The 25948-nt window shown below is 41.6% G+C and overlaps 1 protein-coding gene across 5 annotated transcripts in view; it reads right to left on the minus strand.

The window, feature by feature from the left end:
• Positions 1-25948, minus strand: part of EXOC7 (exocyst complex component 7) — a 60869-nt gene that overhangs the window by 25657 nt on the left and 9264 nt on the right. For 2 of the 5 annotated variants that reach the window (XM_066614206.1, XM_066614205.1), the window contains exons 6-12: positions 20927-21094; positions 12026-12118; positions 8687-8832; positions 8441-8593; positions 6282-6380; positions 5777-5839; positions 4648-4714 (exon numbers count right to left, since the gene is read on the minus strand). In XM_066614206.1, the coding sequence (XP_066470303.1) occupies positions 4648-4714; positions 5777-5839; positions 6282-6380; positions 8441-8593; positions 8687-8832; positions 12026-12118; positions 20927-21094 (789 nt within the window). Of the gene's footprint in view, positions 1-4647; positions 4715-5776; positions 5840-6281; positions 6381-8440; positions 8594-8686; positions 8833-11252; positions 11343-11965; positions 12119-20926; positions 21095-25948 lie in introns of all 5 variants that reach the window. The other 3 variants (XM_066614210.1, XM_066614208.1, XM_066614209.1) reach the window with 3 other exon arrangements.

The raw sequence follows: 25948 nt of genomic DNA on the forward strand, positions 1-25948 counted from the left end.
ACAGAGTGACATGCTAGCTGCGGGTGCTTTGCTCACCAACCCACTCCAGGCATGGGGCCCAATGTGGCCAAATTGGTCAACTGCCCTAAAGCCAGCCCTGACAAGAAGTACCATGAGACAAAGAATGAAAGCTTCTGGTCCACTCTAGACTTACTCCTAATGATTTTTTTTTTCTGTAATGGAGAACAGTGCTATGTTGACTTATTACTTTCATCACCATGAATTGCACACCAGGTTCATGCCCTTTTCAACTATTCTTTATCAAGTTCAGAAGTGTTGAACATACTTTTTAAAGACAAATGACCAAAAAAACTCGACATACACACACACCTGAATCTGTCTCAGATCATTCTCAGTACCAGATATTTTCATTCTCATGATCAAATTACCATTCTTGTGAAACAAAAAAAATTATATTATTTTTTCAATATTAAGTCAATTAACTATTGGACTTCAGTGAGCATCTGATAACTACTGTTTCATAAGACGGCATCCAAGATTTCCATCACATAAACACAAGCTAAAAGGTTCTGCCTGTATAATCTGTATTCTTGAGTGGAGGCATAGCTTTATCTGCTTGTATTCTGTGAAAAAAGGTTAAGAAATGATACCTCCTTGTGATAATGGACAGATACAGACTGCTGCTTAGTAAGTTTAGTTTTTGAAAAACTATGTGCGTTTGATGAGAAGCCATCTGGTTCAACTTTATTTGAAATGCTTGTGAACTTTCTTACATTTGTATCCTGCCTTCCTTCTTGGTGAGATGCAAGGATGCCTACAAGGGGTTTCCAGGTGGTCTCCCATCTAGGAATTGACCAGACCCGCTTAAGCTTCAGCCAGCTGGCTGCTCAGACTCTACCCTAAAGAACTTTAAGACAGCAAAGTAACATAGAAATGCAGCATTATCCAAGGTCACAAGAAGAGAAGGTCAAAATAAAAAATATTAGCATGTTTCAGTGCAATTGTGTAATCTCTGGCCAGCAACATTTTCTAGGCCTTGTACTTCTTTGGCTGTCCTTGGGCAGGCAGGCATTATCAAGGAGGCCTATAGCTTCATTTTTTTAAAAAAGTCTATCCTTTGCCCATTGTTCTACTGCAATTTGAGGTGCTCTTCCTCCATGAGGTTCCAGTTGCATGTTTATAAGAAAACGACACAGAACTGAAACCCCCAGAGGGAAAACCAGTGCAAGTGAATAAGCATGCAGCACGTGAGCCATTCAGAATAGAAAGTGGCAGGGAAGGGAAGGATTAAGTGTTCCCCTTCAAACACCCTGTGGACATGTGTGCCCATAAAAAGGTCAGGCTGTTCTCTAGGATCAAGAGCTGGCTGCTTTACTGCATCATCATCAAAACCCATGGGACTGTTTATATGTAGCTTGACAGGCATTTAGCCTCTCTGAAAAATAAGCAAATGCATTCAACATATCAATTATGAGCTTATCTCTATTACTCACAGTCCCAGCCCAATATTCAGGCTCAGGAAAATGTTCTGGTCATTGCAATAGAGAGGCTTTTACTGAGCACAATTAAAAACAATCGAAATACGTAACTAGATGGAAGAGAAATGTTACAGGTGGAGCCTATTTATCCGTGTTAGTTCCATTCCGTGACTTGGCATGATTAAAATGTGTTGTGCTAAAGTCCATAGAGTTACGCAAATACACTGCAGCCAGACACTTCCAGATGGAAGGAAACTAAGGCAGCTGTTATAAATCCCATCCCATCCCCTCCGTACTCAGCCCTCCCTGTTGCCAGCTGTCCTGATGAGCTTTTAAGAGTCCAGCCCTATGCATTTCTACTCAGAAGTGTGGAGAGGATTGCAGGTTAAATCACATGCTTTGCTTGCGTCGGTGATGGCCTGCACCATCTCAGTAGGGGGGGGGGTTGCTTGTAGGTGATTGCCTGAACCATGGGGGGGGGGAATTCAGCAAACACTCCCTGGGTTTTTTAAAGCTGTTGCTACCACACCTGCCCCTGTGTGTGTGTGTGTGAGAGAGAGAGAGAGCGAGAGCTAGAGCTCCACCTTGCTGCACTGTTCTGGCTACAGAGGTTTCCTGCCCCCCTTCCCCTCTTCAGCCTCTTTGCTGGCTCAGGTGCTCCAGGAATGTTACTGTTCCTTGCAAGGGGAACCTCTTCCAGGGCTATTTCCCTTCCTGGGCGAGGCAGAGCCTTTTTGCAGTGTTTTGGTCTGCCTGGAAAGGGCAAAGGAAGCAAAGTGCATGACTTTCAGCACCCCCACCCCATTCTACTTCTACATTCATTCTACATCTGAGACAAATCCACAGATAAAAAATCAGTGGATAAATAGGCTGCACCTGTATTAGGTTTTCATGTGGGTAGAAGAAGTATTACTGCCGCTTACCTCTGGGATCTAAAGGAATATTGTATGTGTCCCCAAGAACTATAAAGTTCAAGGCAGAGTGGAGAGAAAAGGAAGAAAGAGAGACAAAGAAATGCAAAGTGCAAAAAGACAGGTTAGAGACAACCAGACTTTCAAGTACAAAGCAGAAGATAACAACACAGAGAACGAGGGGTTCAGCAGAGAGGAGCCACTTCTTTTTACAGGTGAACGTCTCAGGAAATTGAGAAAGTTGTTTGTGGTTGTGCTAACCTGACATCCCTATTAAAACCTCTCTAACATCCAGGGCTGTGGGTATTCAGTGCAACATGGAAGGAAGAAACTGGCTGTATAAGCAATTTGCATGCATTGTTGCTAAAGTAGCATATGAAGTAGGTGCTAATCACATTCTTCCAGGCCACCCCTTTCTCTTCTGACAAAATATTCTGAATTCTGACAAAACTCAGTTTCAGCAGTCACAGTGAACAAATGCAGCTTCATGAAATCTGCCCTGACAATTCTGCATTTTGGTTTTCTAGACTCCCTACTGCAGCCATTTTCAACCACTTTGCGGTGGCACACTGGTGTGCCATGGATGGTCTGCAGGCGTGCCGTGAGTTTGGGGTTTGTTAGTAGGGCCACTGGGGGTTGCAAGCCCCTGCTGTCAATGGGTGTGCCCCGCCAATTGTCAAAAAAAGGGTGGTGTGCCTTGACAATTTTAGTGACTTGTCAGTGTGCCATGAGATGGAAAAGGTTCAAAATCACTGCCCTATCGGATACTTTATGTAGCACAGAGTATGCCTGGGCCTGCTTAAAATGTAAACAAAAGGCTGGCTGAATTCCAAACTCAAGACCAGGAACAAACAAACCAATTGGCTATTTCTGAAAGAATGATGGGTTAACTATAAAAGTTACATGGAAGCACACAAAATAGAGGCCTTATGTGGTTCTTGTTATTTTAAGAAATAAAAACTGTTTCAGGATGAAGTGATTTTGTGCAGAGGAGCAGGTGGGGAAGGGTGCTTATCCCCTTCTCTTCCGATCACTTTAACAAAAAAAACACCAGATTGCTTCCCCACAGTTTCAAAAACACATTTTGAATCATGTAGGAGAGAAGCTGCTTGGGGAAGGGGATGTAGTGATAAAACTGGCAGTGGAAAAGGTTAAGCACACAACCCCCACTTTTCTGATCAAATCCACCCCTTCCTAAAGTTGTTTTTCTTGTAAGGGAGCCCTGATGCCATTCAGTTTACATGTTTGCATGTTGTTAGTCCCTGACTAGGCTTCAAATTAGCAGCAAGACCCATCGCTCTTTCTTTCACAACTTTCTTCACATAAAAGCCAATCTGAGCAGTTAGGCTCCACACACACACAAAAAACACCTTTAATTAAACAAATATCCCGATAACTGGCAAGGTAGCAGCTTGCGTTGTGTTGTTTTTTTCTGAAGCACACTTATCTCAAATTATACATATTCACTACTGCTTGGATCCAACAGCTACAATCACAGCCTGTACTATGTGGGACAGCTTCCCCGATATCCCCAGTAGCAATAAACTGCCACCCATTTGGCCAATGAAAGAGTTGGCTCCACAACTGTCTTTGCCCATAACCAGTTTTAGCAGGCAAAAGAGGCATGAGAAAGTGAGGGCGTGCTGGTGAGTCAGGCACAACTATGGATCCTGTTTCAAGCATTATTCAGGCAACTGTTTAGAACAGATGATGGGAAGACACACAAGATGCAGTTTGAACAGTTAAATCTCTTTAGCATGGACCTGGCTGGATAAACTGGTGTTTCCTACATCTCAAAAGTTACCTTATCTATTAAAAAAATACAATGGGCTAGAAATTAGACAAACTGATGTGTCTCAATGTATAGCAAGATATGCCTGAGAACACAAATATATATGCAAAACAAACTTGATGCATCATGCGTCATGGCTAGATTATAAAACAAGTTAATAACCCAATCACGTGGCAATAGAGCACTTGGAAAAGGTCTTCTAGAAACGTATTGCTCTTAGGAGATGAAAGGCTATCTCACAATCCACCCTTCGTGCATAGGATTCAAGGATCAGAGTTTTGGCAGCCAACTTACAGGTTGAAAACCAGATCCATCTCTCTGGGCACTTAGATGTGTATAACCTTAGATGGCAATGGCCTTTGGCCTTGCCAGATCAAAAACTAGATGGCTGAGGTGGTGAGCCATGAATAAGCTATGTCCTTGCTAAAGAGGTTTTACTGTAAAGTAAATGGCTTGATCTGTGAAAGACGACATGTTCTCATCTCGGCAGCCCTATGTACAGTACCTTGGGATGCCAGCATGGCACCTGCAGTTTCTTGAAAATCTAGCAACTGCTGCAGGAAAAGAATGGCCTGTGAATTGAGAAGTGAATTTTTATTGTTTAAAAATAAAAATCATACTAGGCAACCTCCACATTTTATGAAAATCAAATGTCCTTCACATTATTATGAATGGGTATAATTATCCTGGATGACCTATAATTTCTGGAATTTGGTCTCAGAGATCGTCTTAGACCAATTATATCAGTATCACCTAAAACATAACCCTCTAATAATGAATACCACATAATATGTCTTGATATGATGTGAAAATGGGTACCTTTGTGGCAGCCAGCAGAAGCTAAAAGGATTGTTCACATTAATGCCTTATCCCCAAGTAGTTGGGGGGGGGGGGAAATTGCCTACTCTCAGCCCAACTGTGATCACAGCTGTTCAGGGATAATAAAAACTTTGGCTCTACCTAGTTGGTATTTTATGAATGCTTCTTTCCTATCATGTCACTTCCATGATTGTCTTCTCCAGTACTGTCAAATCTTATGAATTATCATAGAGGTGAAATGAAATAGGAGGAGGTTCCTGCTTGAAGCAAAATGCTGCAGGGCAAGGTTTGAGCTATATGGTTCAATTCAGACCTAGAGGGCATTTTCTCTGGACTAGGATCAGAGGACAGTTAGTGGATCTGGGGCTTGAGCTAGAGTATAAAGCACTAAAAGAACTGACAAGATCCAGAGCAAGGGCTTCTAGTATTTATACCAGGTCTTGCCAACCCAAAGAATTCATACTGCCTACCAACGAGAGGGAGTGATATTACATACACTTATTCCCTTCTGTGCCTGAAGAAAGCTCGGTGATCCAAGTCCCAAATAGTCAGGGTAGGCTAGATCTGTCAGGGTCACAGCTCCTCTTCTGCCCAGGAGTCACCAATAATTATTTTCTGATCTCTAGATTTATGCCACAATTAGGTATGGAGACAGCATTATGCTGCTCAGACTTTGCAGATAGTGAATTTGCATATAAAGAGACCTAACTTTAGTTTCTCCTGCTGTAGCAAGAATATTACCCTTAAAGATAGACAAAGGGAGAAAGACTCACTGGATGAGTTTTACCAAGAGGCACTGAATTGTTTTTACATACATTGCTGGTGAGTTCATGAACTGTCCCATCTTTTGGCATGTTATACTCCTTGTCTGGGTTATTCTAGGAAGAAAAATAGAGATTATTTGATAAATGTTTAAAATGTGCATAGAGTTAAAGCTATCCTAATTTTTTTTCCCCTAAACCACCTACCCACCCTAAGGGCCAATGGCACCATCTACTGGTGATTGTAAAAAGACACTGCTTGGACAAAGTAGCATGAATTTTAAGCAGACTTGATAGCAACTGTATTTGATTCTTCCATGACTATGGCTGTGCTCTCCCCCTCTTAAAATTTCTGAACATTTACAGTATATTATACAGACTTTTCACATGGTTGGTATATTGTCATTAGAGACATCAATCAGTTACATATACTCAGAAAGTTACTTCTTGTCTTCTCATAATTTCCAGAATTCTACGTTACTGGTACACTTAATTAACAGAATGCCTGCACAGATCTCCAGTGACTAAAGAGAAGATAACTAGTCAACCAGGTACTTACCTTGATGTTGTCTGCAAAATCTTCCAGAGCTTTGGCTCCTGTAGTCTCCATTGAAGTGATGAGACTTGGGAGCTTGTTTTTTGTGCTAGCTGCAGTGCCCTGAAATACCCACCACAGTACATGAGACAACGCAGAGAAAGAGATGGCTACTATCATCCACTGAATGCAGTGTAACTCACAATTCAGTTGGTTCTAGGAAATTCTTCACAGTTGTATCACAGCAGGGAAAACTCAGTATTCCCTACTGAACAAGGTGCATGGGCACGAGATTTCCCCAGGATTGCATCACTAAGGGGAGCGCATAATTTATCCAAGTACTTACTTACCAGTCCCTGAAGCAGCCTCCCTGGGGTGCAGGGAGCCTTGCGTGACCTCCGCAGGGCCCCCCAGCCTTCTAAATGTGAGGCACAGTGATACCACTCCACTTCCGGTTTTGCAGAGGCAGAACGCGATCACTGCCCTTTCACTTTTAGCAGGTTGGGGAACCCTGCAGACACTCGCACAGGGCTCCCTGCACCCCAGGGAGGCTGCAGCAAGGACTGGCTAGTACAGCCCAGTCCCTGCTGCCCCCTTTGCGATGCGATTCTGGGGATCACACTACTGCCGCCTTCCCACCCCTACAAGAACTTATAGGCTTTCTAACTCTCCCTGAGAGTTTGAGAACCACTGAGCTACTGGTTTCTGAATTGCTGGTGGCAAAGGAAACCGATGCATTAATGTATTCCCATTATGCTACCTGGGCAACCCATCAACGCTATCATTGGCCAGTAAGTAGTTTAAGCAGCCATTTCTTTGTTTGAGCTTAAGAAGTTTAAGCAGCCATTGGCCAGTAAGAAGTTAAGAAGCCTAATCCCAGCTGGCCACATAAGAACTGACACACACTTTTTGAGCAAGATATACTCAAAATAAAGATCAAATCATTGTCATACACATCCTGAACCTCTTAGACTGATTGATGCAGTGCTTCCCAATCTTTCTAGTGCCATAACCCACTTCATGGGTCACAGAAGCCAGGCAGCACCACAGAATGCCTTGCAGCACCACAGCCAACACCAGCTCTGACCCACCAAAAAATTAGCTTGTAACCCACTGGTGGGTTGCAACCCACAGTTTGGAAATCGCTGGATTAGTTCAATGTGTTACATGAGGTATCCTTAAAAGTTGTCCAGGAGGATCAGATAATCTGAGGCGTGTCCAAGAGGTATCTGCTCCAGCAGAAGAAAGGTCGGATAAAAATCTTTTAAATAAATAAATAAATAATAATGCAAAATGTAACTGCTCACTCAGGGACCAGAGGAAGCAAAACCCAACCAGTACTTCCTTAAATTTGAACCTATTATGTATTGCCTTACAGGCACAATTCAAGATGCTGGGTCTCTCTCCAAAGCTCTGCATTGCCTCGGTAATGCAGTACATCTTTGGTGTCCTTCCTGACCTCAGCTCCTGTATTATTTAGAAAGACTCCATTCCAACTTATCTCATGTTCCACTTACTCTCAACCCTCACCTTGTGCAAGGATTATGTTCCAAGGTAAGTACGCAAAGCCAAAATCTTGAATAACTGAAACTTCCTTAAAGCCAACAAATACATACTGTCTCTTTAAGAACTAAAAGCACAGTACTAAAAGCGCTATTTAAAGTGTTATTTTTCTCTGGGTTCTGTTTTTCGGGAGGGGGGGAAGCTGTGTATACTTGAATTTATCCAAGTATCATGTGTAAGATGTGGTTAGTCAGGCCTGTGGTTAGATGTGGCCTGACTAACCACATCTTACACATGATACTTGGATAAATTCAAGTATACACAGCTTCCCACCTCCCAAAAAACAGAACCCAGAGAAAAATAACACTTTAAATAGCGCTTTTAGTACTGTGCTTTTAGTTCTTAAAGAGACAGTATTTGTTGGCTTTAAGGAAGTTTCAGTTATTCAAGATTTTGGCTTTGCGTACTTACATCTGTGCCTCAGTTCTAGCTCTTAACTACAGATCCTTCACTTGGTTTTTCAGACATTTGGGCTATGAACTGGCCTTTACTTGGCTAAAATTCCAATTGCTGCTAAAAACTGACCAAGGCCCTAATCCTGCCATGAATAAATGGCTCCTGCAATGCAGTGCAGAGCCTAGTTTGGCAATAGAGAATTTGCTGCATAGATAACCAATTACCTGCAAAACTTGATCAAATTCTGACTTTGTCAGCTTCAAGTGCTTCAGGATTGGGAAGATAGTCAGTACAGCTGAGTAATCATGACGTCCAATGGCCTTCCGGGCTGCAGAGACAATATTGTCCCCTTCTATCATCAGGTTGTCCAAAGACTCCTATCAGCAAAAAACAAACCTTGGGTAAGCTAGTGAAGCAAGGTTTTGCATAAGAATGAAAGCGGGGAGCCAAGCTAAGTTTTAGAAAGGGACCTGAATGAGAGAGTCAAACGTCTTCTTCTGGTGATGCTCCGGGATGACTACTGTCAGAAGCTGGTACTCGCTCTGGGCCAGTTTGATGAAGGCGCTAACGCAGTGGATGTATGCATCAATCTCCATGTCCAACATGTCATCTCTCCCTATAGGGATTGCACAGGCATGTAAAAAAGGCAGCAGTTTCCTGTAGCTACACCGCACACCAACACATCTGTGGGCATCATCTGAAGCAGAACAGCTCATGCAGCATTTGACTTCAGATTGTACACATGACTTAAAGTAATTTGCATACATTCATCCCAAATCTAAGCTATGCACCTGCCAATACACACCTAGGTTGAGTACTCCTAAGGGGAAAAAAAACCTAACTTTATACTTTCCTTAGGCTACAACTTGATCAAAGCCAGGTACAGAAATAAAGAGTGACTAAGGCTGCAATCCTATCCACACTTTCCTGAGAGTAAGCCCTACTGAACACAATAGGACTTACTTCTGAGTAGACATACATAGGATTGTGCCCAAAGAGTCTTTAGTACCTAAAGGCAAGAACACATACAGGTGTGCCCCCTTATACGAAGGAGTTTCATTCTGGAACCCCCCGCGAATACCTGAAACTGTGGATATGGGTGAACACCTCACCTCCAGAAGGGCTTCTGAGTCCAGCAGAGGCTGAGGTCATCCGTCCCCCGCCTCTGCTGGACTCAGACTGAGCTGCATAGCTTGAAACACACAGTTTCTTGTTTCACGGAAAACAGGAATTGATATTTTTAAAGCCTTATAAGGCATTGGGCCTCCCAATATAATAATAATAATAATAATAATAATAATAATAATAATAATAATATCGAGCCTCCCCAAAATAAGGCATTTTAAAAAGTCACTTCCAGTTTCGCCACAAAATGGAAACTCATGTGTTTTGAGCTATACAGCTCAGTCTGAGCCCAGCAGAGGTTGGGGGTGGATGTCCTTTGCCAGGATCAGAAGCCCCTTCAGTGGCGAGGGAAGAGGAACTCCCCTTGCCTCCAGAGGGCATGCGCGTTGGGGGGGCGCACTGGGGGGACTGGACCCGATCTGTGGATGTCTGAATCTGCAGATACGGGGTCCTCAGATATGGGGGCCTCCTGTACTTGTGGCTAGTTTTCTTCAATTAGCATGCCTGAAAGTTCATGCAACTAACTCAAATGTTTTCCTGCTAAAGAATTTTGATACACAGAGGGCCAACAAGAGTAGGGAATTTACATTTTGATCAAGGTGTACCACAGCACTAAAGAACAACATTTGTTTAATAAGTTGAAATACAAACAGAAAGACTTAAATTATATCATTATCTGTGGACTCCAAATCTCAGTATGTTATGATGCTCAGTGAAGAACATGAAAATGTATTTTAGCCGAGGAAATAGAATGTGGCCTAAAACACCCTCATATGACAAAAGACCTAGTATATCTCCAAGCTGTGAGAATAGTTTCTCATACATGAATCTCAAAAGCCACAGAACTGGGAAGTCACTGAGACTCTAGGAGCATATTCCCACTCTTTCTGCTAGGAAAAGTGCTACAATCTTTGCTTCCAAGATAGCAAAAAGGTAATGAAGTTTTCCTTCCTAACAGGTTTATTTTCCATTACTTCTATAGCATCCTCTCCTGAAAGTTAATTCCTTTGCCCTTAATAATGGACCAGATACCCGGTCTACTACAATACCCCAACGTGATCGCTGTCCTTTCCCTGTTGAAGTCACACCTATAGGCTTTCTGGTCCAAGAGCCACCCAAAGAGCAGAATCACAAAAGGGAGGATATGTATGTGACTTGGTTAATGCTTCCTCGTATTAACATTTTCACCATATTAACACCAAGTATTCAGTCTGATGATCTAGGGGCATCTACTACGGTGTGGGAAAGAACAGACTTCCAATTTGATATTATACCAATTGACAAAGCACACAGATGGAGTACTCTGCCATTTTGAGAGTTAAAAGTTACAAGTCACACTTAAAAAGAAATGCTCACAAACACTAACACAGTGGCCCCAGAGATGAGATGCGTCTTCCCACTGGCACTGTTGGAGCATACAGTCTGCTCATTTTAGATTTCACTAAGATGACATGCCCGCTTGAGGTGGATTTTTGGTGAACTTGCACACTGTAGACAACTGTGCATAAGAATACTTAAAACAAGTTCCACTGAAGCAAAAAGTGGATAGCATTATTAGCGAAGATCTGGGAATAGCCAAGTGGAAAGGAGCTAGCTAAGGGGTTGTCTAGACAATAGCACCCCTAATGGGTGGTTTACAACATTAAATTGGAGGGTGAGAGAAAGAACAGCAAAAGCAAGAGATCTCAACCATAATAGGAATGTCCTGCCCCATGCTGACCCTGTTAGTCCCCAGTCTGCCTTTTAGACCAGCAGTGCTCAACATAATCCATCTGTGACTTGAATCAGGCACATCAGTTCTGAAAAAAAGCCTCCCTCTGGAAGTAGTCTAACAGAATGCCACATGAAACACAAGGAAACAAAACTTAAGAAGGTTAAGTTTGCCAGCTTATGTCTTAACATGGTACTTACCAGCAACTGGCCCGTGCTTGTCAGCCAAGGTATCGACACAAAGATGTTTAACTCGTAAATCATGCTCATGACCTAGCGAGATGTCAGCGGGCATTAACAGAAGGAGTGGTTTATCCGAGACCATCACAGCACGGGTGCTTGTCACTTCAGATTTTATTTGCTCATCAATCCATTAGAAATGTGCAACTGTTTTCCTGGCACTCAATCTACTATCCTTTCTATGAACACCACAGCAGGAGTAGCAGTTTCAAGCAGGATATGGACATGACATAATGGCATCATTATGTGCAACCAGAGGTGCAAGTGCAACCAGAATTTTGAGACCGTCACCCTTATTTCAGTATGTACTCCCCCAGAGAAGCAAGAAACAGCAAGAAATTGTATCTTAGATGAATAATTCTGATTTGATCCAGGTTGAAAAGGCTACTACATTTCTTAAAACATCCAGATGAAGGGAACAAGGATACAGTATGGAGGCAAAGGTCACCAAGACACAGCAGAACTTCTGTTAGCCAGTCAAACTGTATTATAGATTGGACTTCTCTAAATTTATGTGGCCCCAAACTCTTCAAGTCTATGTAAAGAGTTATCTGCTATCCTACCTTCTGTAGCTCTCTCTTTGTTCATCATACTGTGTTTTGCGTCCCAAAGGAGCCAGGTTGAGTGTTCCCTCAAGCTACCAGCAATGGAGCTAAAGACTAACAGAAGCTTTGAACACAGAAGAAAGACCAATACCCAATGAAGACCCCAATGAGTGAGAGAGAAGTGATTACCTTCCAAAGGAATGAGGTTAGAGGCCCCCTTTTTCCCATCTAGACATTGCTGAGAATACTGTTTCAGAAGGTTCTGAGCTTTACGGATCGTGCCTGTCACCAGGGCCACAAGAGAGGAGAGACAAAGAGACCTTGGAAATGAATGAGAGAAACAAAACACAAAGCAACCCTCCACCAGTGCCTTGCCACCCAAACCTTGTAGTATAGTGCCAGCCAACAGTGAGAATGCTCAGTACACACACCCACACATCCAGAAACTCCCAAACATGTGTCCTTTAATGCAGGCATCAGTCCCCTTTGAAAGAATGAACCAAGGCCCAGCCATTTGGTTTCAAATGCTGCCAAAGCCACTGAAATTCTTTACTTCTACTATAAGGTTAAGATTTTCCAGGTAAGTAAATAACAAAGAAAAATAATTCCTGCAGTATTGTTATAAATCAGGGTTTGGCATGGAATAACTACACTCTATCTTCTATTGTACACAAGCAAGTACAGAATGTACTTTATACATACTGCTGTTGGAATTAAGGCTAGCATCAGACATTATAGCTGCAGTACACATGCACTTCCACATGGTGCAGGCTCTGAAGCCATAATGCTTGTAAGCAGCAATGGCTTGCAGCTGGTGGATTACATAGCGAGTTCTAATTCTGGTACTACACTTGCCCTGAGATGGGGGGGGGAGGTGGAGGAGATTGCAGGACACAAACATGGAGTGATCTCTGCATTCAACTTGGATTTTGCTTACAAATGATAAGGGTCACATAGCAGGAAGTCTGGCATCAACCACACCAGACTCCTAAAGTCTGAAGCCAGCATTCCCTATGTGGTCTCTATTCCAATTGTTATGAAATTAGGCAAGAACTTTTAGAATGACATTGGAAACATGTTCAGCACTCCAGGATATATGAAGTAACATCACATACTGAAGACTAGAACTGCTCTTTGCCCAAATCCCGTTAGTTTAGCAGAAATTGCACAAGTTTCACAGCCAGGAGGACTTGAAATGACAGCTGAGATTTTTATGATTTCACAGCTACATTTTGCATTAATGGTCTACCATAAATGGCCACATAACGGCCAACACAAGTGGCCTTTGTGTCCGGGAACTACTGACCACAGACACAACTACAAAAAATGTGTTATTTCTGAGCATTCTCACCTTGAATAGATCAGGATTCAAACAAAAAGATAGAAGTAAGAGAAATCTCTTTGTAGCACAGCGTTAGCATCCATGAAAGCCACAGACAGTAAAAGCCAGGAGCTAATTACATAGCTCATCTCTGCATTCATCCCTTTTCTTAGCAAGAAATTTAAAGGAAGACAAGAGTCAAGCTATTTCCCACCCAAGAATTCTGTTCTTCTAAATAAATGCAAATCAATTACACTCCCACAAAGACTTTAAAATTAAAAAAAAAAATTTAAAAGACAACATTAGACTGGAGCTGAAGCAGGATGCTGCAACTAAGAAACACTGAAAAAAGCACAAAAAGAGAGAAAGCATTAAAATATTGGTCCACACATCTTCTTTTTCCATAAGAAAGTATTAGTGAACACACAATAAAGCCAAATGATAGGATCAGGATCACACTCATACAGACACTCCTCCTAACAGTACATTAAAGACACAACCTCTGTGGACACAGTCAAGGAACAGAAAAAGTATAAAGAATTCTATAAACTTTCCAGTGAAAAATCAGATGGATTAATCTAACGAAAATACAACATGAGAAACTCCCTGTGCTTTTGCTTTATATATACCTGTGTTATTGCTAATTAAGAAGTTCACAGTATGGTGCACCCTATTTAGATGGGATAGAACCATGCAATTGTACCCAATGTGCTAAACCAGAAAAAAGTGGGACAAATTGCCATATGGCACTGCACCTGTGGTTATACTTACTGCAAACAGTAAGATAACTGATAAGAGTGAAATGCAGTGCAGTAAAACCAGGCTTATTTTGCCCTAAAAGCTGCAATCCTATACACTTACCTAAACTCTGTGGAATTTACTTCTGAGTAGACATGTGTAAGACTCAGATGAGTTTGCCAAAAATTTTGAGTACACAATGGGGTGAACATGTTCTACATGGCCCACAAAAAGCATCTGTAACTTCTACTGTGTGCTACAAGTAGTAAGTCAGTAGAATGGTTATTCTGAGACAGGGCTCCAACACAAAACCTTCCCAAACAGGCTTTGTCAGAATGGTAAGAATGCTTTCAGATTATGTACGTGATGACAGGTATTAACAGCAGTAGTGCAAAGTCTTTCTACTGGAGCAAGATACCTTATGGATTTTTAGTTTGTGTGTTAATAGCAAGAAAATTAATGGAATCTCCAGCAACTCTAAGATGCTATGTTGAAGACTACTAACACCATTACAATACAAAACCTGTAACTAATACATTTTAAAATAGTCTTTTGAAAAATAAACATGAATAGATTGTCAGAATCAAAGGACATACAGGTTGAGTCACATTATTCGCGAGGGTTCGGTTCCTAGAACTCAGGTGGATGACAAAAATCTCGTTAAAGCAAATCCATTTAAAAAACAATGCTAGGTAATTTAAAAACAGCCTTTGTGATTAGGCAGACAATCATCAATCATTCTCTCTCCAGGCTTAGAAATGCTTTACTCCTAGCCAGGGACCCCTCCCTTCACCCAGAGCTGGGAAAGAATGCAGTGATTATCCTTCTTCCATATTCTCAGGAGGAAGGGAGGGGTCACTGGCTCAGAGTGAGGAGTGAAGCTGTTCTAAGTGCCTGGAGAGAGAATGACTGATGGATTGTCAGCCAGCTGCCCTCTCTCGCATTAAACAACTTTTTCCTTTAATTGAAAGGGCCCTTCTCATCATGTTGAGATAGAAAAATCCATGGATAATTAGGTTATACCTATAACTGTCTCTCTACAACAGTAAGAAAAGCATTTTTTTTTAAACTGTGATTTTAAAGGGAAGCATTCTTTCCCTTCTCCAGGGATCCGCACGTTCCTTCTCATTTGCAGCAGCCATTCATGTTGAGTCAAATCCAAGTATAAAAAATCCAAGTATAACAAGGTTGGACCTGTATTTACTTAGGGCCAATAATGCTTTAATCAATTCCCTTTACAAGGGTCAGTTCTAATTAAAACTGATATTTTACAAAGAATTGTGAAACCAATAACTACATTAACAGCCCAATTCTAGACAAGTCTACTCAAAAGTAAGGCTCACTGAAGTCAAAGGGATACATCTGGGATACTCCCAGGTAAGTGTGCACAGCAGTGGTTCCAAAGTTTTTTTGACTGGCAGCTCCCTTTACCTACTAGGCCATTGGCTGAGGCTTCCCATTAGGGCTACAATCCTATCCATTGCATAGGGCAGAAGGTTTTTCATGATGGTTCAAGGCTCCCCTGGGAGCCATGGCTCACAGTTTGGGAACCACTGGTGTATAGGACTGCAGCCTTAGTCAAACCTAGTATTCTTCCCAGTGGCTGCAGGACACTAATATTTCCTTTACTTCAGATTTTGTGCGACTTATGAATATTAAAATGGAGTGTTACTAAGCCTAACTAACATGCACACATGCACGCACCCTCTGTCTATGCACCACATTGACAGCCAGTACAGGTAATTAAATTACAACTAATCTTCCTTTAGCAAAACAAATCAATTTTCAAGCATTTTGACTGGTGTAATTAACTGATACTTCCCAATTTCCTGAATCAAAGTTACCAATGATACCTTCTTTCACTCTGCCCTGAACAACGTTATGAGGAAAGCCACCAGATGCTAAAGAACTAGAGCAAAATTGAAATGTGCAACCTTATTTTCATTGGTAGCATCAATATAAGTTTAGCTACTATGTATGCAGCAGGCAACAGCATGAGCTATTCCTTGTGCTATATGATGTCAGTCCTCCATGCTATCTATAGATAAGGACCCTGCATGTCTCAGTAATTTACATAAGAACAATTAGCCATTATTTACCTGCAGACACACCAAATGCTGTCAGGTATTAATTTAGTGCTACTGAAGAGCAGATTATTTAGCCTCCTAATTAGGCCTTAATGGATTCTATTGGAAGTCAAATGCCTTTGTTCTACATTTATTTTCCCAGATTAGATGTTTTTGAACCAAATGGAACAGCATGGCAGTTACTAATCAAAGTGTCTCATTCAGGGTAGAGGCAGTGATCAAACAGGGGAATTATAAAATCAATACAGTTTGTCCTAATCTTGCAAAATTTTGCAAAATTTTGCTCACCAAGGAGTCTCCATGGTGAGCAGGGTAAGAACAGACACATTTCAAAAACCCAGGGAAATTGCAAGGCTGTTACCACTTGTACAATGAAAATCCATTATATATTATTAAAAATGCGAGTGTTAAAGTCCTCATTCGAACTAAGATGCTAAGATTCGAACTAAGATTTAAGTCCCTCAAAGCGACTAAGATGATTACTGGGCTGGGGCACCTTCCTTGTGAGGAAAGGCTAAGGCGTTTGGGCCTCTTCAGCCTAGAAAAGAGACGCCTGAGGGGGGACAGGATTGAGACATACAAAATTATGCAGGGGATGGACAGAGTGGATAGAGAGATGCTCTTTATACTCTCACATAACACCAGAACCAGGGGACGACCGCTGAAATTGAGTGTTGGGAGAGTTAGAACAGACAAAAGAAAATATTTCTTTATTCAGCATGTGGTTGGTCTGTGGAACTCCTTGCCACAGGATGTGGTGATGGCGTCTGGCCTGGACACCTTTAAAAGGGGATTGGACAAGTTTCTGGAGGAAAAATCCATTACGGGTTACAAGCCATGATGTGTATGTGCAACCTCCTGATTTTAGAAATGGGCTATGTCAGAATGCCAGATGCAAGGGAAGGCACCAGAATGAGGTCTATTGTTATCTGGTGTGCTCCCTGGGGCATTTGGTGGGCCGCTGTGAGATACAGGAAGTTGAACTAGATGGGCCTATGGCCTGATCCTGTGGGGCTGTTCTTATGTTCTTATTCTAATCAATTATATATCATGCTCTGATATAGCATCAAGAAAATCCATTTCATTTCAAGGTATACTCCTCAACTATGTTATGAAGAAAAAAGTTTCTAAATGAAATAGTTTCAGAATATTTTATAATTTATTCAGGGTTATTGTGTATAGTGACTATATTAATGGAAAGATAGATAAAATAACCCATAAAAGTTGAACAAATCCAAACATTTGCTGATGTTTCAAAGTATGTTTTACATCAATAAACACTGTTCCTGAATCCAAAATACCTTTATTTAGAGACCAAACACCTTCCTCAAACCTCCATAAGGGAAAACATTTAAAATGAGTTACAATGTGGTGGTTACAGTGCAAGAACAAAGACTTGGCAGATCCAGGTTCAAATCCCTGATCAGGCATGAAGTTTGCAGGGTGATCTTGGGTTAGCTCCTGTCTCACAGAGCCACTTGCCTCCTAGGGTTATAATAAAATGGCAAAGGAGAACCCTGTATTGTACAGGGCTGGCCCATGAATGAGGCCAAGTGGAGCAAATGCTTCAGGAGGCAGGCTGGGGGAGTGACACACTGGCAGGGAGAAACCACACACTCGCCACTCTATTTTCTTCTTGTTCACTCTCCTTGTAGAGTGAGCAAGAGGAAGACTGATGGGGAACGACTTATCTCTCCTATAGCACCATTGCCAAGGATTGCACAATGGAGCTGGAGGAGATGGCAATGGCAATTGTGAACCTGTTCCCAATCACTCTCCTACTACAAGAGCAAATTGATAAGAAGATCATTGCTGCTTCCCTGCTCTGCTTCTTACTTGTCTAGTCTTAGTGGGGAGCCATCATTTTAATTCCTGAATATATTAGCAGAAAAGTGCTAATAAAAAAAATTAGAAAAATGTTTTTCATCCCACCTCCAGGAATTTATTCCCTGGGACTTGGGAAGTTTAACAGCATATCAGTGCAACTGAAACATAATGGGCGGTGCTGAGACATCCTCCCCAGAGACCAGAAAACATAACAAACAGGTTTAAAAATGGCTAGGAGAGAGAGTTAACAAATATGTCAGACTGTGCCACAGAAAAGGGAAGCGTTTATTTCCTGCCCATCATTCAAGACAGATAAAATGAGGGATAATTACATTCCAACAAAAGAAACTGAGAGCAACAATTTTGATGGCGATACTGTACTAGAACTTCACCTCAGGAGCTGCCCTTGAAAGATGAATAGTTTCCCAAAGAATAAAACTGAGAAACTCCCTATGTGCTAAAAAATTAAGACAACACAGTTATTTGCCATTATCTTGCCGGACTTGCTTCACTGCAGGCCTACTTTAAACACATACTGTTAGTTAAGATTGATAATCTTTCACGCTTCTGCCTGACACACCAATTTAGAAAGCTGGCTGCCTTATTACATTCAGCATGTGGGAAGTAATCATTTTCTTTCCATTTAGCATCACAGGTGCTGTGGCGACTAGGGCATCAGATAAAATTCTTTAAAGAAGTGAACTAGGCTCTCATTTAGTCCATTGCATTGCCTCCCTCCACTTCACACACCTGTAATAATCTACTAGCTAAGGAACACTAAAGGAAGTCAGGTAGTAAATTTTCTCCCTTGCATAACCAGAGAAATTGGTATGCCTTGGGCTCCAGACTGAGGAATGCAGCAAGGTCATTGGTGAAAAGGAAAAATTTTACCTCAGTAAATTAAGATTTATTCTTTCCTCAGTGAGAAAAAAGGACAAAAGTCTAACCAAGGTACTGTCTGACACATGAGTAGTGTCTGACACAAGGTAGTGTCTGACACAAAAGTCTGACACATGAGTAGTAGACCTGGTTTAAATTAACATATCACCCCAAATCCTTCTTTCCTTCTCTCTCTCCCTCTACACTGTCAGCTTTCAGGAGAAACTCTAGACCACAGAAACCACACTGCACACATCTTCCTAGCATAGGAGGCCTCCATGGGCAGAATATGCCAAGCACACACTTAGCTGGCAGTAGCAACAGGCCTGAAACAGCATTGCCGCACACAGAGTTTTAGCAAGTTCTGCAAGCTACAGAAGGGACACAGAACACCACAGACTTTACCTGGAATGAGGACTGTCATTCACATAAGGGTAATAAAAAATAAAACACAAAAGAAAACATAAGACAATTGCAATAGGATATTGTAATGCCTCCTAACTCTTCTGCAGCTCCTATACCTACCGTATTTTTCACTCCATAAGACGCACTTTTCCCCCCCAAAAAGGTGGGGGGGAAGTGTGTGCGTCTTATGGAGCGAATACTGCAAAAAAAGAGTGCACGTTGGGGACCTTAATGATAGGGGTATCTTCATGCCAGTTTATGATCCCATTCACCCTAATAAAGGGAGGGATCTTCATGCCAGTTTATGATCCCATTCACCCTAATAAAGGGAGGGATCCTCATGCCTGTTTATGATCCCATTCACCCTAATAAAGGGAGGGATCTTCATGCCAGTTTATGATCCCATTCACCCTAAGAAGGGGGGGATGGTTCAAATGTTATTCTGTTATAGTTTATTAAATATTTTATTACACTATTTGGTTCAGAATATTTTTTTCCTGTTTTCCTCCTCTAAAAAATAGGTGCATCTTATGGTCAGGTGCGTCTTATGGAGCGAAAAATACGGTACTTCTTTTTACACATGAGAAGAGTCTTCTTAACCCATTTCTGCCCAGCCCACAAGTGTACACATTTTATCCCTGTTGCTTATATACAACATTGGGAAGAAATGGCTTAATTCTCCATTCCATTTTGTCATTTTTTCCTGTTCACTCTGTTACAGTGTAGTCTACTTGCAATGCTTGCCAATCACAAGAAAGTGCTTGTACAGAATAGTTGCTTTAATCTTGGCCCCCTCTGGCAAATACTTTGCATTTTTGTTCAAGTAAGCAGCTGCACTCACTGTACAGTATATAACACCCCCCCTCCCCGTTTGGGAATAGTTAAATGGCAAGGTAATCATGACACAGAAAAGAGGGAGTTCAAGAAGAATTAGCTGAGTATGAGAATCTTTTAAAAGCTATAAAAAGTGCTTAATCTCAGTGGCTTCTGGAGGTTTAAACCTTTATTCCACATAGCAAATACTGCAAGGACTGCTTAGCTCAACAAGGGGAAGGTTCTCCACATCACCAGTAGGTGGCAGTGTAAAGTTCCACAAGAAAAGTCTTTAGTCTTTATGAAATCAGGAATGCCTATCTTCCGCAGAGAAAAGAAAGAGCAGAGCGAATGTGTGTTTGTTTATATTTGAACAAACCACCATTTCCTTAGCCAGCATTGCCAGCAACAAAGTAGAGAAAATGTAGCAGCTTACTGGATGGATTTAGTTTTTCCATGATAATTAAGTGCTATGTTATGATAAGCATAGATCCTACTTGCCCACAGACAGAGTTCAGAAATCTTGCCAGCTGGTGGTTTAGGGTGTTCAAAACAAAAATCCCTCCTGCCTAGTGTCAAAGAGCAAAGATCTAGCACGCTCAGAGAGGCTCTGGTTATAGCTAGCACAGATGCACACAGATGCAGCAAGAGTGGCCACTGGGGCCAGTGTAATGAGACAGGCTCAGCATCTCAGAATCTTGGGCAGCAGAGAATGATCGCTCCATCCATCACCCTCTTTATAACATCATTTTTAACTTTATCTAAAAAAACCACCAGCACCACCAATCTTGACCACAGTAGTCAAGATTCACCAAAGGGCCTCTTCATAAATTATCTGAAAATTTCCTTACTATTAAAACAGAAGTTTTGAGAAACACCCAACATAAGACTAATTAACACAAGACAAAGGACAATTCTTTACTAAAGCAATAGACCAGTTAAAAACAGATGGAACTAAAGGGCCCGAATCTGCCAGGACAAAGAGAAGGACAAGGCTGATGCCTAAAATTCTGGGCTAACCTGGTCTTTTGATGGGCTTTTTAGTTGGCGTGTCTTTCCGCTTGTTCTGAATAGCAGGGGAATATGGGACCCCTGAAGAAGAACTATTCTTCCGGAAGTGCTCCTTTAGCCCCTTGATGGAGCGGTCCAACTGGCTGGAACGGATCTGGTAGTAAACATTCATGAAGTCTAGGGAAGAAAAAAAGAAGGGCACACAAAGTAGCATTCCTCACATTTGCTTTTTGTTCCAGAGTGTTTTCAACACAAAGATGACATGACAGAAACACTGCAGTAGTAGTTACGCTGAAAGGCAATCTGGAGCATCCTTGTTCATGCAAGCATAAGGCTTGATCAGAACTTGATAAAGAATTCCTGCTCATAAAAGAAGGGTAAAGCAAACATTATATAATAATGTAATCACTGACAATCATTTGAGGCTAAAAACTGGCAGAGTTAATATTATAGTAGATTATTGTTTAACGGCGACTACAGAGCAACATACCAAATGTTTTCAGGATATCCAATAAACTGAAGCTCAAGTCAGATAAGAAAGCAGTCCTGGGGGCAGGTGACCTCTCAGCCTGGGACAGTAGCATTCAAACTGTTCTGAATGGGGTTTTATTCTCCTTAATGGATCCAGCTCTGTCTTTGGAGGTGAAGAGGACCCTGTAGGTCAGTGTCTTTCACCAGCTTAGACTGACGCATCAGCTGTGACACCTTCTAGACAAAGACAGTCTGGTCTGTTACCCACGCTCTAATAACTTCCAGGTTAGACTACTATAAAGTTTATACTGTATGTGGGGCTGTCTTTGAAGCCTGCTCAGAAATCAAAGTTATTTCAAAATATAGTCATTAGGCTGCTAACTGGGACCAAGTGATAAAGACACACCTGCAGTTAAACAACCTTACTGGCTGCCAGTTGGCTTCTGGACACTATTGAAAGTGCTGGTGTCCAGGGCAAGGGCTCCTGAAGGAATGAATATTTCAAAATGAACCTGTCTGAACACAGGCATCATATCTGGAGAACCCACCTTAGGTGCCTCTGCCATTGGAGGTTCAGCTTGTGGTACTGGAAGAGAGAACCTTTTCGGCAGTTGTTTCCTGCCGGTAGAGTACCCTACCCAGGGAGGCTTGCCTGGAATCTTTTCTGATGTATTTTTAGCACCAGGCAAATACTTTTTTCTTTTTAAATTATGTTTTCTCGGATCATTTAAATATGACAGATTTTAATTCCTGACAAAACAGAGTGATTTTATCACACTTTTATCTACTTTTTGTATATTTTACTGTTTTGTATACAGAAAAATTAAGGGCACAAAGACATTTAAGAAATAACAGACATTTTTCACCTACATCACTCCCTGGTGCTTTCTAAATTTGCTTTCTCTTGCACTTACTACAGTTGTGTCCTAATTCTTTGAGAGATCGGTCTACAAAGCTCTCCCTAGAAGCTATGCTGGTGTAGGAACTGACTCTGTGCTCTCTCTTTAGGCTTCCTTTCTGGGCTCCTGCAGGCTGCTGTTTCTCCTCACATAAACAGTTAAAACCTGCACCACAAGACAAACCAAGATAAATCCATGTCACACATGCTAGATGCTTGTAAGGCTCAGTTCAGACTGTAGACAAGATGCCTCATAGGTTAGGATCCAAGAAAAATTAAGGGCACAAAGACATTTAAGAAATAACAGACATTTTTCAATCAAATGCAGGAAAAACAACTACCTTAATACACTACACCAAACACCAAGGTTTCCAAACTTTCTCTGTTCAAAGAGCTGCTACAATCACATCACTGTGTTTCCCTTAGAAATTTAAAATATCCCATTGCATCCTTGTGAAATTGCTGTGGCGACCCAAGGCACTGCAGAGCAGAGTTTGGGAACTGCAGTGCCACACCAATGGGGCATTTAAGAAGTACTATGATAATCCTATGCACCAATTACATTTACCGAGCAGTAATTTCAGAAGTCTCGCTGTGTTGTTTGTGGCAGCAGGAATACTTAACTGCTGAGGCACTTTCTAATAGCTGAACTACATATCACATTTAACGTTCGAGTCCTGGAGGTTTTTTGAAGCATTCAATTATCCTAAAACCCGTGTTGCTCAGTCAGACTACCATTATTTCTGTGTATATTGATGGACAGCCAATCATAGCTCTCTGACAGAATGCCCCAATGTAGTTTAATAACACCCCAGGTATATTTTTACCAATGCTCTTTGCAAATCACCACTTTATGTAATGTCACTTGCTTCTCTGATCCAATATTGCTGAAAACAAGCACTCCTTTATTTGGAAGTAAGCCTCATTGTGTTCAATGGTTTCTTCTCCAAGTCACTCACTTAAGACACACACACGCCGCACACACACACAGTGGGCATGAGGAACATCAGAGATACAGAAGAGTTGGGGGAAGAGTGGATGAGCCTCTTGCTGATGGGTACTCTTTTCCCTCAAGTCCGTCTTTCTCTGTTGTGTAGGGTTAGGGATGCAATATTCTCTCCTGCTGTGAGTTATGTGGAATGAAATGGAATGGAATGGGACTTGCATTACAATAAATATGGATGGATTGTACTCTGCTAGCTGTGCGTGCTACACTGTATCCCACTTTCCGAGCCTGATCCACCAACCTGGGTTAATATGGATTTGCACCAGCCACAGAACTGGTGCAGATCCAAGTTGACCCAGCTGCTAGGGCTTACCCTGGGGCAAAGAGACAAATGTCCCCTTATCCCGAGAAGACCTCCAGCACCACCCCTGCAGGATGCAGCTACAGTTTTTACAGGGTTCACTGTAGTGAACCCTTTACTAACAGCACTGCATTTTAAACTATTTTGAAGAAAAATCCCCTACTCTTTTTCAATGATAAAACCCTTCTAAAATAACTGCATTTTATCACACACACACACATCTATGAAGTTGTTGTGTTGTTGTTTTTTTTTAAATGTGCCCAGATAACATATAAATGGTTATTACATACCCATACTACATCAATGTGTCAGGGAGGATAGCCGTATGATCATCAACAGGAGACATTCCTAGAAAGAAGGTTTCTAAGAAAGAACTATGTCCCATGATCTTCTTACAATCATGGGGTTTAATAAACTATCGGGGATTAAAAGGCTTATTATAGGGAATGTTATCTTCATCCCACAAGAAGGGAAACCCACAGCAGGAGAGAAGTTCTCATGCATTAGGTTGCTCTGAATTCTTACTATGCATTTTAGGGCCTGAAATTACTCTTTATGGGCAGAGTGGAATAAGCCCAAAATGCTGGAGGAAGAAACCTCTGAATTAATTACCCTCTGAATACCTGCTCTGTGATTTGAAGGGAAACAAAAAAATTGTTTCATTTCTATTCAGCGGACTCACAAACAGAAGTCATCATTTGCTTTAGCCTAGAAACATCCTGATCACTTTGTGCTGCCTTTTCCCCCATGGTGCGCAGAGCACACTCAACATTTGAACACTTGTCCCTGTCCTCCCCCCTCCCCATCTTACAAACTAGAAATATGGACCCTCTTCCAGCTCAGTTTCTCCTCCTTATTGTTACCAGGAACCTCAAAACCTTCCTGGCTGCACCCTCCCCTACTCACTCCAGGCTGGACTTGAAGACATCAGCAGCTGTTGCTCCTGCTCTTGTGGCTCAACTGCTGGGGACAAAGAAAGATAAACAGCTGATGCTAAGAAAAGCATGCAAGACACATTGGGATATCTGGAATCAGCCAAAAGACTCTGTCAGTTTTAAGTATGCATTGCTTACATATTTATTCCAGGATGAGAGGAAAGATATAAGTTGTGCCTTGTTATCCACTGGGATTCTGTTCTGGAACCCCTAGTGGATAAAAAAAGTCAGTGGATATCAAATCAGTGGAAAAAGAGCTTTAAAGGCCCAGGTTTCTTGCTCCTCTATTGTTGTCTCTGAATGCATTGGTATAGACACTATACTGCATTCAGCCACTAGATGGAGTGAATAATGCAATCTAATGGAATGAAATTATAAATATTTAACAGCGCAAAGGTAGGAAATGGGATTTTGGTGCTTTTTTCCCTTGTTACAAGGCATTTAAAGGTGGACCTCGGTATCAGTGGTGAGTCAAATCAGCAGATGCCAAATCAGTGGATACCAAGGTCCCACCTATATTCTGATTTTTTTCTAGAACCTGAGACTTGTTCTGAATTCATTTCAGCCCTTCATAGGTTCATGTAAAATAACCTGAATTTAAGCAAGTTCTGGAGACATAAAATATCTTTATAGAAGAAATCAAATCTTCACAAATATTGCTATTATTTCAGGTCAAGGAGAAGTCTTCACAAGCTATCGATTGGTTTTAAAATAAATGCACTTGCCTTTAAATTACAGGTGCAACCTCGGTATCCATGGATCTGGCATCCATGGATTTAGCACACTGTGGATGCCAGAGGATACTGGGGTTGCCATTTAAATGCCCTTAAAAAAGAAAAAATAGAGCAAAAACCACAGTTCTTACTTTTGTGCGGTCAAACTGCAGTTTCCAAGCCTCACTTGGCTAAAAATAGCACTAATGACCCACTTCTGGGTCACGCGGAGGTTCCTGGCTCCTCCCAGGGTCACCCCAGAATGCATTGCAAAGTGGGACATTATTGGATCCACATGAAGTGAGTCACCCACAAGTGGGTCATTCGTGCTATTTTTAGCCAAGAGAGGATGGAAACTACAAGCTTGACCTCACAAAAGAAAGAAGTGTGGTTTTGGGGCTTTTTTTTCCTTTAAGGGCATTTAAATGGCAACCCCAGAATTTGCAGATTTTGGAATCTAAGGGGGATCCGCAATGGAACCCACACAAATACTGAGGTTGAACTGTATTATAAAAAGTAAAACTACATGCCTGTATATGTTTTTCCCTCCAAGAGGGAAACTGAGAGCAGAGCAACAGTGCATGAGGAAACTCCTCTCCTGCACTATTCACCTATCCAGAAGTTTCTTTTCTGCCTAACCAAATATTGGGGTTCCATTACCCATTTCATTTAATATGAAGTTAGCACCTTGGAGAGTGAAGAGCTTT

This window comes from Tiliqua scincoides, chromosome 2, assembly GCF_035046505.1.
Source record: "Tiliqua scincoides isolate rTilSci1 chromosome 2, rTilSci1.hap2, whole genome shotgun sequence".
Classification (NCBI taxonomy): domain Eukaryota; kingdom Metazoa; phylum Chordata; class Lepidosauria; order Squamata; family Scincidae; genus Tiliqua; species Tiliqua scincoides.